Source organism: Lathyrus oleraceus, chromosome 4 (assembly GCF_024323335.1).
Source record: "Lathyrus oleraceus cultivar Zhongwan6 chromosome 4, CAAS_Psat_ZW6_1.0, whole genome shotgun sequence".
Classification (NCBI taxonomy): domain Eukaryota; kingdom Viridiplantae; phylum Streptophyta; class Magnoliopsida; order Fabales; family Fabaceae; genus Lathyrus; species Lathyrus oleraceus.
The window spans coordinates 500,960,508-500,973,751 of NC_066582.1; the positions used below are offsets into that span (position 1 = coordinate 500,960,508).

Sequence of the window (13,244 nt, forward strand, 5' to 3'; positions counted from 1 at the left end):
ATCCGCAGACTGATGGTCAGACTGAGAGGACGATTCAGTCGCTAGAGGATCTTTTGAGAGCTTGTGTTTTGGAAAAAGGAGGTGTTTGGGATAGTTATTTATCTTTGATTGAGTTTACCTACAACAATAGTTTTCATTCGAGCATTGGTATGGCACCGTTTGAAGCTTGGTATGGTAGGAGATGTCGGACACCGTTATGTTGGTATGAGTCCGGTGAGAGTGCTGTGGTTGGACCGGAGATTGTTCAACAGACTACAGAAAAGATTAAGATGATTCAGGAGAAGATGAGAATTGCTCAGAGTCGTCAGAAGAGTTATCATGATAAGAGGAGGAAGTCACTTGAGTTCCAAGAGGGAGATCATGTGTTTCTTCGTGTTACTCCAATAACTGGCGTTGGTCGAGCTTTGAAGTCAAGAAAGTTGACACCTCGATTTATTGGTCCTTATCAGATTTTGGAGAGGATAGGAGAGGTAGCCTATCGTATCGCTTTACCGCCGTCGCTTGCGAATTTGCATGAGGTTTTTCATGTGTCTCAGTTGAGGAGGTATATTCATGATCCGTCGCATGTAGTCCAAGTAGATGATGTACAGGTGAGAGATAACCTGACTGTTGAAACATCACCTATGAGGATTGAGGATCGAGAGTTGAAGCAGTTGCGGGGTAAAGAGATTGCCTTGGTGAAGGTAGCTTGGGGAGGACCAGCAGGTGGCAATGTGACTTGGGAACTGGAGAGTAAGATGAAGGAGTCTTACCCAGAGTTGTTCACTTGAGGTATGTTTTCGAGGACGAAAACTCTTTTAGTGGGGGAGAGTTGTAACACCCCGATAATAATATGATAATTATTTAAATTAAGTTAATAATATATTTATTAATTTAATTAGATAATTGGATTATTATTATTATTATTATTTTGGAATTATTGAATTATTGTTATTATTATTGGGATAATAATTATTGGAAAATATATAAGTTGGAATTTAGAAAAATCCCATTTTTGGTAAAAAGGTTATTTTCACGTGAAAAGGAAAAAGGAGACAGAAAAGGGAAAAAAGGGCAAGGAGCCAGAGAACGAGGGTTGGAGAACGGAAAAGCTTGAAGCTCAAAGGTTCGCCGGATTAACTCAGGTAAGGGGGGTTTATCATCGATTAATGGGTATTATGGGATAATATGTGATGGGTAGTGAGAAACCATTGAATTGCCTTTGATTGAATGATGTATGATGAATTTGTGAACTTTTGGGGATGAACGAAATTGGGATTAAAATTGAAGAAATTCGTAGGAATTAGAGGTAGAAAGGTTAGCAATTTGTGAAATCGAAAGTGTATGATTCGTGTTAGATGAGATGAATGAATTGTGTGTAAAATTTGGACTGTGGAAGGTTGAATTGGATAGATCTCGTAGCAGGAAAAGCCATTTGCAGATCTGGAAATTCTGGTTTCTGGTCATACGCGTACGGCACTAGGCAATACGCGTATGATATGGCTGGTACGCGTATGGAGAAGGCCTTACGCGTATGGGTGAGGAAAATGATATTTTGAACGTAGATTTGCCTCTGTTGGTACGCGTATGGGAGAGTGGTACGCGTAGCATACGCGTATGAGACTGATGATACGCGTATGGGTTGGGCGAGGAAACGCGCCATACGCGTATGGGCATAGGCAATATGCGTATGGACTTGGTCAGGAATGGGCAATACGCGTATGGGCATAGGCAATACGCGTATGGGCAGACTTGTGGTTTTCCGGAACTGTTGTGGTGCAGTTTTTGGTTGTTTAGGCTGAGTGATGTAACTTAGCTGATGCATGACGTAGTAGGGATCATTTCCCGTTGTTTTGAGCAGTATAGGTATTAGTAGAGTGTGCTAATACTGTGTTTAATTAATTGACATGATATGATATGTTGATACATGTGTTGATGATGTGTGATGAAATGCATAATGCTGTGAATGTATATATTATGCATGTATTTGTGAATGGACTGTTGTATGGCTTAGAGTGTGAGCATGTGTCCATTGTGGATTGTTGTTGATGTTGCATTGCTAGATGATTAGCGTGCATAGCATAGCCTGTGGGGCTGTAGCTAATTCCCATGGTGAGGAATTAGTGAGTGAATCATTGTGGATTTGTTGTTGATGTCTGCATGCTAGATGATTAGTGTGCATAGCATAGCCTTCGGGGCTGTAGCTAATTCCCATGGTGAGGAATTAGTGAGTGAGTCATTAGATCTCAAATGAGTGGGACTAGTGAGCTTAGTAGCCGTATCTGGATTGATCGGTGAGCTTGAACTATATGTTCGAGAATAGTCGGTACCGCATGTGTGGAGTCTCATTGCATAAATTATGTATGGCGTATAATATGAATGGATGTATTCCAATATTATACGTGTGTTTGTGTTGTCATGGAGTATGATTTGAGATTATACTTGTGTTTTATGTTGGTGTTGAGTATGATGTTGAGCTGATGTGCTGTTACTGATTGTATGTTGTGACTAGGGTGATTAATGTGTCAAATTACTTAACATGACATGAGATTTTATAATGCTTATTATATCGATTGAGGAACTCACCCTTACAACTATTTTTCAGGTAACGAGAAATGAGTTGAGTAGAAGCGAATGCTTGGAGTCTAGTGTAATCTCCTTAGTGGGTCATGCTCTGATAGATGTAACATCGGGAGGGAACCTTTTAATTATGTTTTTAATGATTGTTGAACCAGTTTACATGTAGTATGTTACATGTTTTGATTGATTTGACTTTTTTTTCCGCTGCGATTTATGCAAATGCTTAATTGATTAAATAAAGAGCATGACAGTTATTTTGGAACATGGTGTGGATGATTGTGTGACACCCTTAACTGCATAATTACTCTGATATATGTTTATTATTTTAATTAAATAATTGGGATATTTTAGAAGGGTGTTACAGTTGTGCCGTCAAAGAGTTGTGAATTTAGGGCTTTTGGAACACGTCTGTTGACTGTTTCAAAGTTTGTTATTTTGGCTGCGTGAAGCTCGTGTGACGAGCGTGTTGACTGTTTCAAAGTCTGTTATTTTGGCCGCGTGAAGCTCGTGTGACGAGCGTAACAAGCGTAACAAACTGGATGTGTGACGGTCGTAACACGCCCATGACGGTCGTAACAAGGACGTGACGGTCGTCACATGCCTTGTGACGGTCGTCACACTCACAAAATTCTAGGCGTTTTTTGTTTTTGACCTGTGACGGTCGTAACGTGTCCTGTGACGCTCGTCCCCCGGCTAACTCTGCGTAGTGTGATCGGTCGCTGAAATTTAATTTTGTTTTAATTAATTAAAGGAATTAAGATTAATAATAATAATAATAATGTTTTATTATTGTTGCCTTGTTGTGATCAGTTATGGCCTTAGTCTTCCTTTATTTTGTTTTGGGTTTTTAAATACGACCTGCGTGTCGTGCCTCTCCTTTTGATCTCTTAATGTAACTTCTTTTCTCATCTCAAACCCTCGTATGTAAAACGAGTTTCTTCTGGAATGTAATGTTATGAAGAAAGAGAAGATTTCAATATCAAAGGAGGATAACCTTGAAGATCAAAGGAGAACAATCTTGAAGATCAAAGGAGGACAATCTTGAAGATCTTGCTCGGAGAACCTTAGAGAAGAATTCAATACTAAAGGAGGACAACCTTGAAGATCTTGCTTGGAGAAGCTTAGATCGTTATTAGGTTAGCTTAGGTTCTCTCATTGGCTTGGGAGAACAATTGCGCTAGGGGCCATAACTGTTTCATTGTGTATGTATGTTGATGCATGTGAATGTATGTGAATGTATGTTGATGCATGTGAGAGACGATTTATATGATAAACAAGCCGGTGAGATCATTATAATTGCAATTCCCTCAAAATTAAATATTAAGTTTATGCTTTCCAAGTTTTAACATTCATCAAGACTAGTAATGGATAATGTAGGTTTCGCCTACGCGAGGTGCATGATCTATATATTAGTAAGGTGCGATGGGATAATTGTAATATCCAACTGTTAAAACAATGGGTCAAACTTAACTAAACAAATTATAATAATATTATATGTGTTTGCTTTCCAAGTTTTAGCACTCATCAAGACTGGTATCGGATATGTAGGTTTCGCCTACGCGAGGTGCATGTTTTGTATTAGTTAAGGTGCGATGGGATAATTGTAATATCCAACTGCTAAAACGATGAGTCAAACTTGATTATAATTTTCTTATATATGTTTAGAAGCAAGAGTTGGGAATAATCCATATGATGGATTGGAATAAGGAGTTATTCACCCAATTGAAATTTTCGAGAGTTGTATGAGATACAATTGGAAGGAGTTCCTACCTAAATAACCTAGTTTTGTGTAATCCGCCTACGCGGACTTAGAACGAAGTGAAATATGGATCTCGACCCACTAGAAAATCTTCCAACGGGATTTTCCGAATCAAATGATGAGGGTCATTTGTTTTGAGTAAAATAGTGGGAGCATATTTAATTAAAGGCCTGATTAAATATGTCAATGATACTTATATTTTCATTAATCCTTATGTAGATTACCATGACAGCAAACACCTCTAACAACATCTTGAGATCAATCCTTGATAAGGAAAAATTGTCTGGGACAAATTTTCTGGATTGACACCGAAACCTGAGGATTGTCCTCAAACATAATAGAAAGCTGTATGTCTTGGAGACACCTGTTCCTGAAGAGGAACCTCTTAGTTCTGCACCTAAGGCAGAAAGAGATGCTTATAAGAAGCATGTCGATGATGCCAATGAAACTGCTTGTCTCATGCTGGATGTCATGAACTCAGAGTTGCAAAAGCAACATGAGAACATGACAGCGTTCGATATGATCGAACACATGAAGATGCTCTATCAAGAGCAAGCAAGGCATGAGAGGTTTGAAGTTTCAAAAACCCTTTTTCAAGGCAAGTTAGCTAAGGGAGCCCCTATAAGTCCCCATGTGCTCAAGATGATTGGGTATATGGAAAAGCCTGAAAGGTTGGGTTATCCCCTCGGAAAGGAACTTGCGACTGATTTGGTCTTGCAATCGTTGCCAGATAGTTTCAGTCAATTTGTCCTAAATTTCAATATGATTGATATGGACAAATCTCTTCCTGAACTGCTCGCCATGTTAAGAACTGCCGAGCAGAATCTGAAGACAAAAGGGAAGTCCATTCTGATGATCGGAAATGGAAAGAGACAGAACAAAAGGCCCACCAGGCAGGGTGATAAAGGGAAGGGCAAGGAAGTTGCCAAACCCAGACCCACTGTTACTGTTTTGAGGCCTAGTGGAGGCATAACAAAGGCAGGCACCTGCTTCCATTGCGGTAAGACCGGACACTGGAAGAGAAACTGCCCAAAGTACTTGGAAGATGACAAAATCTCCATTCACAGGAAAAGGTGAAAGAGCTAATGATCTTTTGGCCCTCATACATACTGATGTATGTGGACCACTGAACATTCCAGCCAGAGGAGGTTTTCAGTACTTCATTTATCGATGATTTCAGTAGATACGGTTGTATGTATTTAATGAAACACAAATCAAAGTCCTTTGAAAAGTTCAAGGAATTCAAGAATGAAGTACAAAACCAACTAGGTAAGAATATTAAAACTCTTCGATCAGATCGAGGCGGTGAGTATTTAAGCCTAAAGTTTGATGACCATCTGAAAGAGTGTGGGATCCTATCCCAACTTACTCCTCCTGGAACACCCCAATGGAATGGTGTATCTGAGAGAAGAAATCGAACCCTGTTAGACATGGTCCGATCCATGATGAGTCACGCCGATCTTCCAAACTCCTTTTGGGGACATGCGCTATTGACAGCAACTTACACACTTAACCGTGTTCCATCCAAAAAGGTTGAGAAGACACCATATGAGATATGGAGTGGTAAGAAACCACATATGTCTTACATAAAGATTTGGGGTTGCGAGGTTTATGTGAAATGACAAGTTTCAACTAAGCTTGATCCCAAATTTGACAAATGCTTATTTGTGGGGTATCCTAAAGAAACAAGAGGATATTATTTCTACAATCCTTCTGAGGGCAAAATGTTTGTCGCTCGAACCTGAGTTTTCCTAGAGAGGGATTTTATTTCCAAAGGAATCAGTGGGAGGAAAGTAGAACTTGAAGAAATTCAAGAATCACAAATTATCGATACACCTATGGAGGAATTAGAGAAGAAAACACAAGTGGTTGTGTAAGAGCAACCTGCTCAAGTAGAACAAGACCAGCGTAGGTCAGGCAGGATACGTCACCTGACTAAGATATATGGATATCTGAACTAGGTGATGTATTCCTCATGGATCAAGATGAGCCTGTGACCTACTCATGGAATCTTCGTTTTGATGAAATAGTGAAACTGTATGGATTTGTTAAGAACGAAGATGAGCCTTGTGTCTACAAGAAGGTTAGTGGGAGCATGATCGTATTCCTGGTATTATATGTAGATGACATATTACTCATTGGAAACGATATCCCTGCCCTGCAACAAGTAAAGTCTTGGTTGGGGAAATGCTTTTCTATGAAGGACCTAGGTGAAGCAACCTATATATTAGGAATCAGAATCTATAGAGATAGATCATAAAATGCTTGGCCTGAGTCAGAGTACATAGACAAGGTGCTGAGACGCTTTAATATGAATGATTCCAATGGTTATGTGTTTTGCTTAAATGGTGGCGCTGTGAGCTTGAAAAGTTCAAAGCAAGATACAGTTGCTGATTCTACTACTGAGGACGAGTATATTGCTGCCTTAAGTGCAGCAAAGGAAGTTGTTTGGATCAATAAACTTGGCATAGTCCCTAACATTCTGGATCCCATTGGTCTCTATTATGATAACAATGGTGTTATCGCACAAGCTAAGGAGCCTAGATCTCACCAACGATCCAAATACATACTTAGGCGTTGTGTGAAAATATGTAAAGTACCTACGCTTGACAATATAGCTGACCCACTGACAAAGCCTCTTGCGCAGCAGAAGCATGATGGCCATACTAGATCAATGGGCATAAGGGGTATGCCTGATTGGCTCTAGTGCTAGTGGGAGATTGTTGGTGTAAGCCCTAGAGGCCAATACATTTTGGTACTTGTATCGAATAATAAAAGGCATTCTCTTTATTATGGTTGATTAATAAAGTCCCTGGAATAGATAGTCCGTTTAATGTATTAAGTGTGACTTAATCATGAGAACACATTAAACATAAGGACACTATTCCTAAAGTATCCGTAGTCGAGCTTTAGTGTGAAGTGGGATAACATTAAAGCATTAAGACTATTATGTTTGTAGACTGATGATCACATCTCATGGATCATGGATAAAGAGTTATCAAGTCTTAAACATAGGTATGAATATTATGAGTAATATTTATACCGGATTGACCCGCTATGAGAATACTATATAGAAAGTTATGCAAGGTGTCATAAGTTATTCTCATGGTGATATTAGTGTATTCCACTCTTCGACCTGAAACCACTATGGATCCTAGATGTAGAGTCGAGTGCTTTATTGTTGATCCAACGTTGTCCGTAACTGGATAACCATAAAGACAGTTGATGGGTACTCCACAAAGCATGTTGAGGGACATGAGTGACCTAGATGGAATTTGCCCATCCTGCATAACAGGATAAATGTCTATGGGCCCAATATTGAACTGGACAAGGATGACACAGTCTATGCCTTGTGTTCAATATAGACATAAGGGCAAAAGGATAATTATACACATAAGTATTATCACAGAAGAAATTGTCAGATCACTTGACATTTTCGTGTCTTGGGTAGCAGTGATGTGTTGCTAGATACCGCTCACTGTTTATTATGTTAAATGCATGATTTAATATAATTGCCAACGTCACGAAAACCTACAGGGTCACACACAAAGGACGGATTGATGAGAGATAGAGTAACTAAGGAATACCGTAAGGTACGGTGCCCTTAAGTGAATTATAGAACATCGTAAGGTACGGTGTACTTGAGTAGAATACGAAATATGGTAAGGTACCATGGGCTTAAGTGATTTTGGGCATATTATAAGATATGGGTCAAAATACACTTAAGTGGGCCTTTTAGCTTGAAGCCTACACAAGTGGTTCTATAAATAGAACCCTTGTGCAGAAGCATTTTTTTGGCGGTTGCATTATTTCGTTTTCTCACTTTCTCTCTCTCTCTCACTCAAAGCCTTCATTCATACCAGCTAGCACTGAGATTGAAGGAATCCGTTCGTGTGGACTGAGTATAGACGTTGTCATCGTTCAACGTTCGTGATCGTTTCGTGGATCTGCATCAAAGGGTTTTGATCGTTACAAGAGATCTGCACCAAAGGTTTCAATCGTCACAAGAGGTAAATATTCTATCACTGATCATGACCATTCGTAAGGATCTCTAAAGGAGAAATTTTAATTTCCGCTGCGTTTTGGACCGCAATTCTCCTTCAATTCATACGTTCTTTTGTGAGTTTGTAACCTCACCTCTTTTACATTCTCCGCGCCTCCAAATGATTTCTCCAGAATTTCTCATGCTTCTTTCGTTGACTCTGCATCAACACATTGATGGATTATAAAGAGAGCTTTATAATCTTTCTTCTTCAATTCTTTATGTGCAGTCTTTTCTTGATCTGTCGTGGCTTCTGCAAGCGTTGTTACTCCTTCCTTCACAAGATCCCAAAGATCTTGATAGCAGAATACAACCTTTATCTGTTTGTACCAATTCTCATAATTGTTGTTCTTGAGAATCAAAAGATTTGCTGGAAAATGCTTATTTGGATGATTCATTGCCCTTGTGATTTTCTTCCCATGAATCGATTAAACCGGAGCTCTGATATCAGATGTTGGAAATTCCCTAAAACCTATAGAGAATTTCAATCAATCTTGATGAACAAGATTGTTATCACTCATACGACAATAAAAGAAAAGAACAATGGAGAAAGAAATAGTGTAAAGAACGATGAAGGAAAAGAGTAATAAAATTCTGCAGAGTTTCTCTCTGTCCACAAGTTGTGGAAAACTTCTTATTCACTTTGCAACTGCAAAATACTGTGAATACAATGTTATGAATACTCTATTCACTTCATTACAAAAATAAGGGTTACTTCCTCTATTTATAGATTTAGGTTAACTTGAACCTCAAGTCAAAGCTCAAAACTATAAAAGGCCAAAATAGCTAACACTACTAAAATAGGCATAAGTCGAAATCATGTGTGAAGCAACATGCTTCAACACTTCGACACACTAACACAACTCAACACACTAGGTGGTTCGACACTTCCTTGCTCTGTCGAACAACCTACTTCGACACAAGGAACTACAATTCAACAGAATTCCTACTTCCTCCCATTTATAAACCCTAACAAGCTAGGAAGAACAACAATTACAATACAAAATGAAGAAGAGGCTTGGGTGAGATACAAAATGCACAAAAATGAAAATGAACAAAAGCTTAAATATAGGAAGGAGAAACACTATCTTTTCGAGAGAGAGAAGATGATGTGTGGCATAAAATGAAATTTGAGTTTATATTTTGATTCAATAATAAAATAACTTGTGACATGGCATTAGTTGTCTCAGGTGTAATCAAAAAATTGAAAAATCATATAAAGTTGTCATTTAACAAGACAGGTAGGCACAAAGACGAGCTCATATCACTTAAAGGTCTAAATAAAGGGAATCTTCATATGACACAGTTGCAATATACATTTTTTTTACGGGAAAATCAAAAATCGCCTATATATCACGAGACAAAATACATATTAAACTTTTGTTTTCTTAATAAATACTACATCTGATCTTATCTATAAAAAAACAAAATTACTTTTTAAATATATTGAATAATTAATATATACATCAGTTATTCAATAAATTTAAAAAATAATTTTTTTCTTACAAATAAGACAAGAGGAGTAAAAAAAAAAGAGACAAATTAGGTTTGAAAAAATTAGGAAAAAACTCATCTTTTAAAAAATCCGATAGTCTAATTTAAAAAATACTATAAAAACTCATAAATGTTTTGAAATATCCGATAAAAACATACAGAGTTTTTGAAAAATACGGTAAAAAAATCATTGATTTTTTGATAAATACGCTAAAAATTATTATTTTTTAAATCCAGTAAAAATTCATAGATTTTTTGAAAAATCTGGTAAAAATCCATACATATTTTAAAAATCTGATAAAAATTTAAATATTTTCAAAAATACTTCAAAAACTCGTAAATTGTTTTTAAAATTCAATAAAAACTCAAAAAGTTTCAAAAATCTACCAAATACAAAATCATAAAATATTATAGTAAAGGTATCGGGGATGTGAGGTTTAAATTTGGGGTGTCAGGAAGATTGTCTTCATCATGCTCATCTTTCTGCTGTGATTCTTCAGTTCCTCTCTCCACAGTTTTGAGAAGCACAATAACAATGTCGTCGTGGGAAGACTCGGAGATTGAAGATGAATCACAAAATGGAGTAATACATAACGAATTTGGAAAATGTTCCATCCAAGCTCCCTCCACATATTGATGTAAATTTGGACGGAATTTTAACGTAAGGGGTAAAATTAAAAATCACACTATTACAATATTTTGGGGACTATGTGCAATTAAGGATACAATTGTTGTTATTTCATATGTTTTTTCAAGTATCCAAAAACAACTAACTGTTACACACAAAAGTTGTTACAAGGATCACAAAGAGATCCAAATGACAATAAATGAATAAAACTTTTCTCTATCAAAGGAATCTAAACATGATTATGGATAATTACTTTTTAAATTTCAAAAGTAGATTAGATGGAGTTGTTTTGAAATCAACTCACATTGATATCTCATAATTCAGAAGCAAAAGATTCACTTTGTAATCAATTTCATATTTGCTAAGAAATAACTGTCACTTTCTGTCCAAAAAAACAAAGGATTGAATGCCAAATAGACAGAAAACAGCAAAAAAAATCACAAAATAAAATCAGTCTCTCTTAATCTGCTGCATTGCATTCTCTTTTATTGCTATTGCATATCCTTTGTTTCTTTTGCTGGGGTAATACCAAGTTCCAGTCCAATGTTCATTCCATTGTAAGCAATCGGAGAGTACATCCACAAATCATCAGAGCTTAGAAGCTGTTAAATTCATATATGGAACAAAATTATCAGTAATTGTCTTTGCATAGGTGTAATATTGATTTTTTTTTTGCATTGAGCTGAAAATTTAATGCCTCTTGAGTTGCTACCTTAATTTGAAGCTGTAAAAACTTCACATATTGGACAGCTTCCTCAAGCATGGTGCTAATATCCACCTGCAGGGTTAATCAAGGAACATTGAGTTTAAAATTCTCAACATAGTAGTTAATTAGTTGTTTGTCAAGAGTATGAACATTGAGAAAGAAAGCTACCTTAGTTCCATTGGGGACAAGGTTTTGTAGGATTCTCAGCCTTTCATTTATTCTTTCTCTTCTTTTCTATACAATGCAAAAATGAAATCATGGTAAGAGATGAGGTAATCCGTCACGTTACATGGACACTGATACAGATTCGCAAACACTGAATATGACACTCGTAAAAATTTTAAAAAAATATAATAATTGAATGTAACAACATGTGTCAGGATCAGACATTGACACGTGTCAGACACCAAACACGTCTTCAAACTGAAGTACTGGTGTTTCATATACAACAGCAGAATATAGAACCAAAAAGGACTTACTCTTGCATATAGGCTTTGTGGATCAGTAGCGGGACCTCGACTAGATCTTGATTTACCACTTAACTTGATAGCTGTAGAATCATTCTGGCTGAAACTTGAACATGACCCTCCATGTAGTTCATGAGAAGAATTGGACTCATCATCCTCCGAACAACAACTGCTTAAGGTCAGATCGTCGGTGCTTCTAGAACCACATCTCATATTCTTCCTACACTTAGCATTCCTCTTGTTCTTGGAGACCTATTATATCAAATAAAAAGAAGAGTAGCAGAAAATCAAACACAAATCATAAAATGTGCAGGAAAAGGAAATAAATGCATATAATTTTGTAGAGAAAAAAAATAGTAGTAAGTGAAATATTTAGAAGATTCTTCCATCGTGTTTATCTACCTCGTTCGAGCTCCTAGATCTTTTCAGTGAATTTTCTTTTCTTACGGTGTTCTCTTCTGGTTCAGAAACTAGTATTTCATGTTCCTTTGGGGACTGCAAATTCTTGTTAGCTAGAAATTGTTGATTAGTTTGTGTTGTATATGGACTGAATTTGGAACCATTTACCGAAAGTCCCATAGAAATATACTCAAAGCTGGTTACTGTATTGTTGATGCAACTAGCATCAGAAGTTGAGTTAGAATAGTTGTTATTTTTTGTGACAGTAACCATTGTGGAATCATGTGTTGGCCAAAATGCAGATTCAGTTCCTAAATTGGAGTTCTGATAGAGGTGTTGTGGGGTTGAGCAGTTACCAAGTAACTGATTCATAAAGTCAGATTCCTCAGCAGTGTAGAGTCCACTAAGAGAACTCCATTCTTGAGAAATAAGCTCAGCAGGTTCCATTTTTTGTAGAAAAAACTCTCCACTTGGTATAGTGTTTGATCACTATTCCATCTATTTATACTAGACAAATATATAGGAAAAAAATATGTATATTTACGTAGTTTAATATATTAATAGGGAATAATGAGTTCATTCTTAAATAGGAAAAGATCTCATGATTGGCAATAATTAGAATCTGACAAAGTCTCTCAACACAGGTATATTTGGAACCGCGTGAGGTTATGAAAGTATATGAGTTGAAAACGAGGTAGGAGGGAATGAGATCGTGGTGAGGTGTCTGTGTGTGTCTCAATATTCTTGAACTGTCATTGAAATAGACAGACAGCAATATCTATCTGTAACTGGATTTTTGTCCCTTCTAGTCCACCTAGGGCTGTTAACATTCTCTTGTTAAACTTCAACTTAGTAGGTAGCTATATCAGCTTTGAATTTCAACTCTAGATTTCGATGCTATATGTGACGTATTACGCATGTACGTGTGGAAGGAATGGATGTATCATACTATATTTGAGAACAGATTCTTCTTCCTATTATTAGTTAATTTTATAGTATTATAGTTTGTGGTTCTTAAGCAAATTCCTAAAGATTAGAATTTCTTTTATTTAAACAAATTAACTATTATATTGTCACATATCCTTAAAAAAAAAACATTAGAAATAATTTTTTATAAGATAGTATCGGTGCTAAGGATTTTGGAGGAGTTGAGAGCAACAACGATGTCTAACGTTCCAGAACCAACGACA

At 36.8% G+C, this 13,244-nt stretch overlaps 1 protein-coding gene across 1 annotated transcript; it reads right to left on the reverse strand.

The window, feature by feature from the left end:
* Positions 1 to 10,778: 10,778 nt before the first annotated feature.
* On the reverse strand, positions 10,779 to 12,501 carry LOC127076860 (transcription factor bHLH84). The gene is made up of 5 exons (XM_051018652.1): positions 12,058 to 12,501; positions 11,668 to 11,907; positions 11,357 to 11,422; positions 11,195 to 11,260; positions 10,779 to 11,084 (listed from the first exon to the last, which is right to left on the reverse strand). The coding sequence occupies exons 1-5, from the start codon at positions 12,499 to 12,501 to the stop codon at positions 10,974 to 10,976; spliced, it is 927 nt and encodes a 308-aa protein (XP_050874609.1). The 3' UTR covers positions 10,779 to 10,973.
* Positions 12,502 to 13,244: the final 743 nt, after the last annotated feature.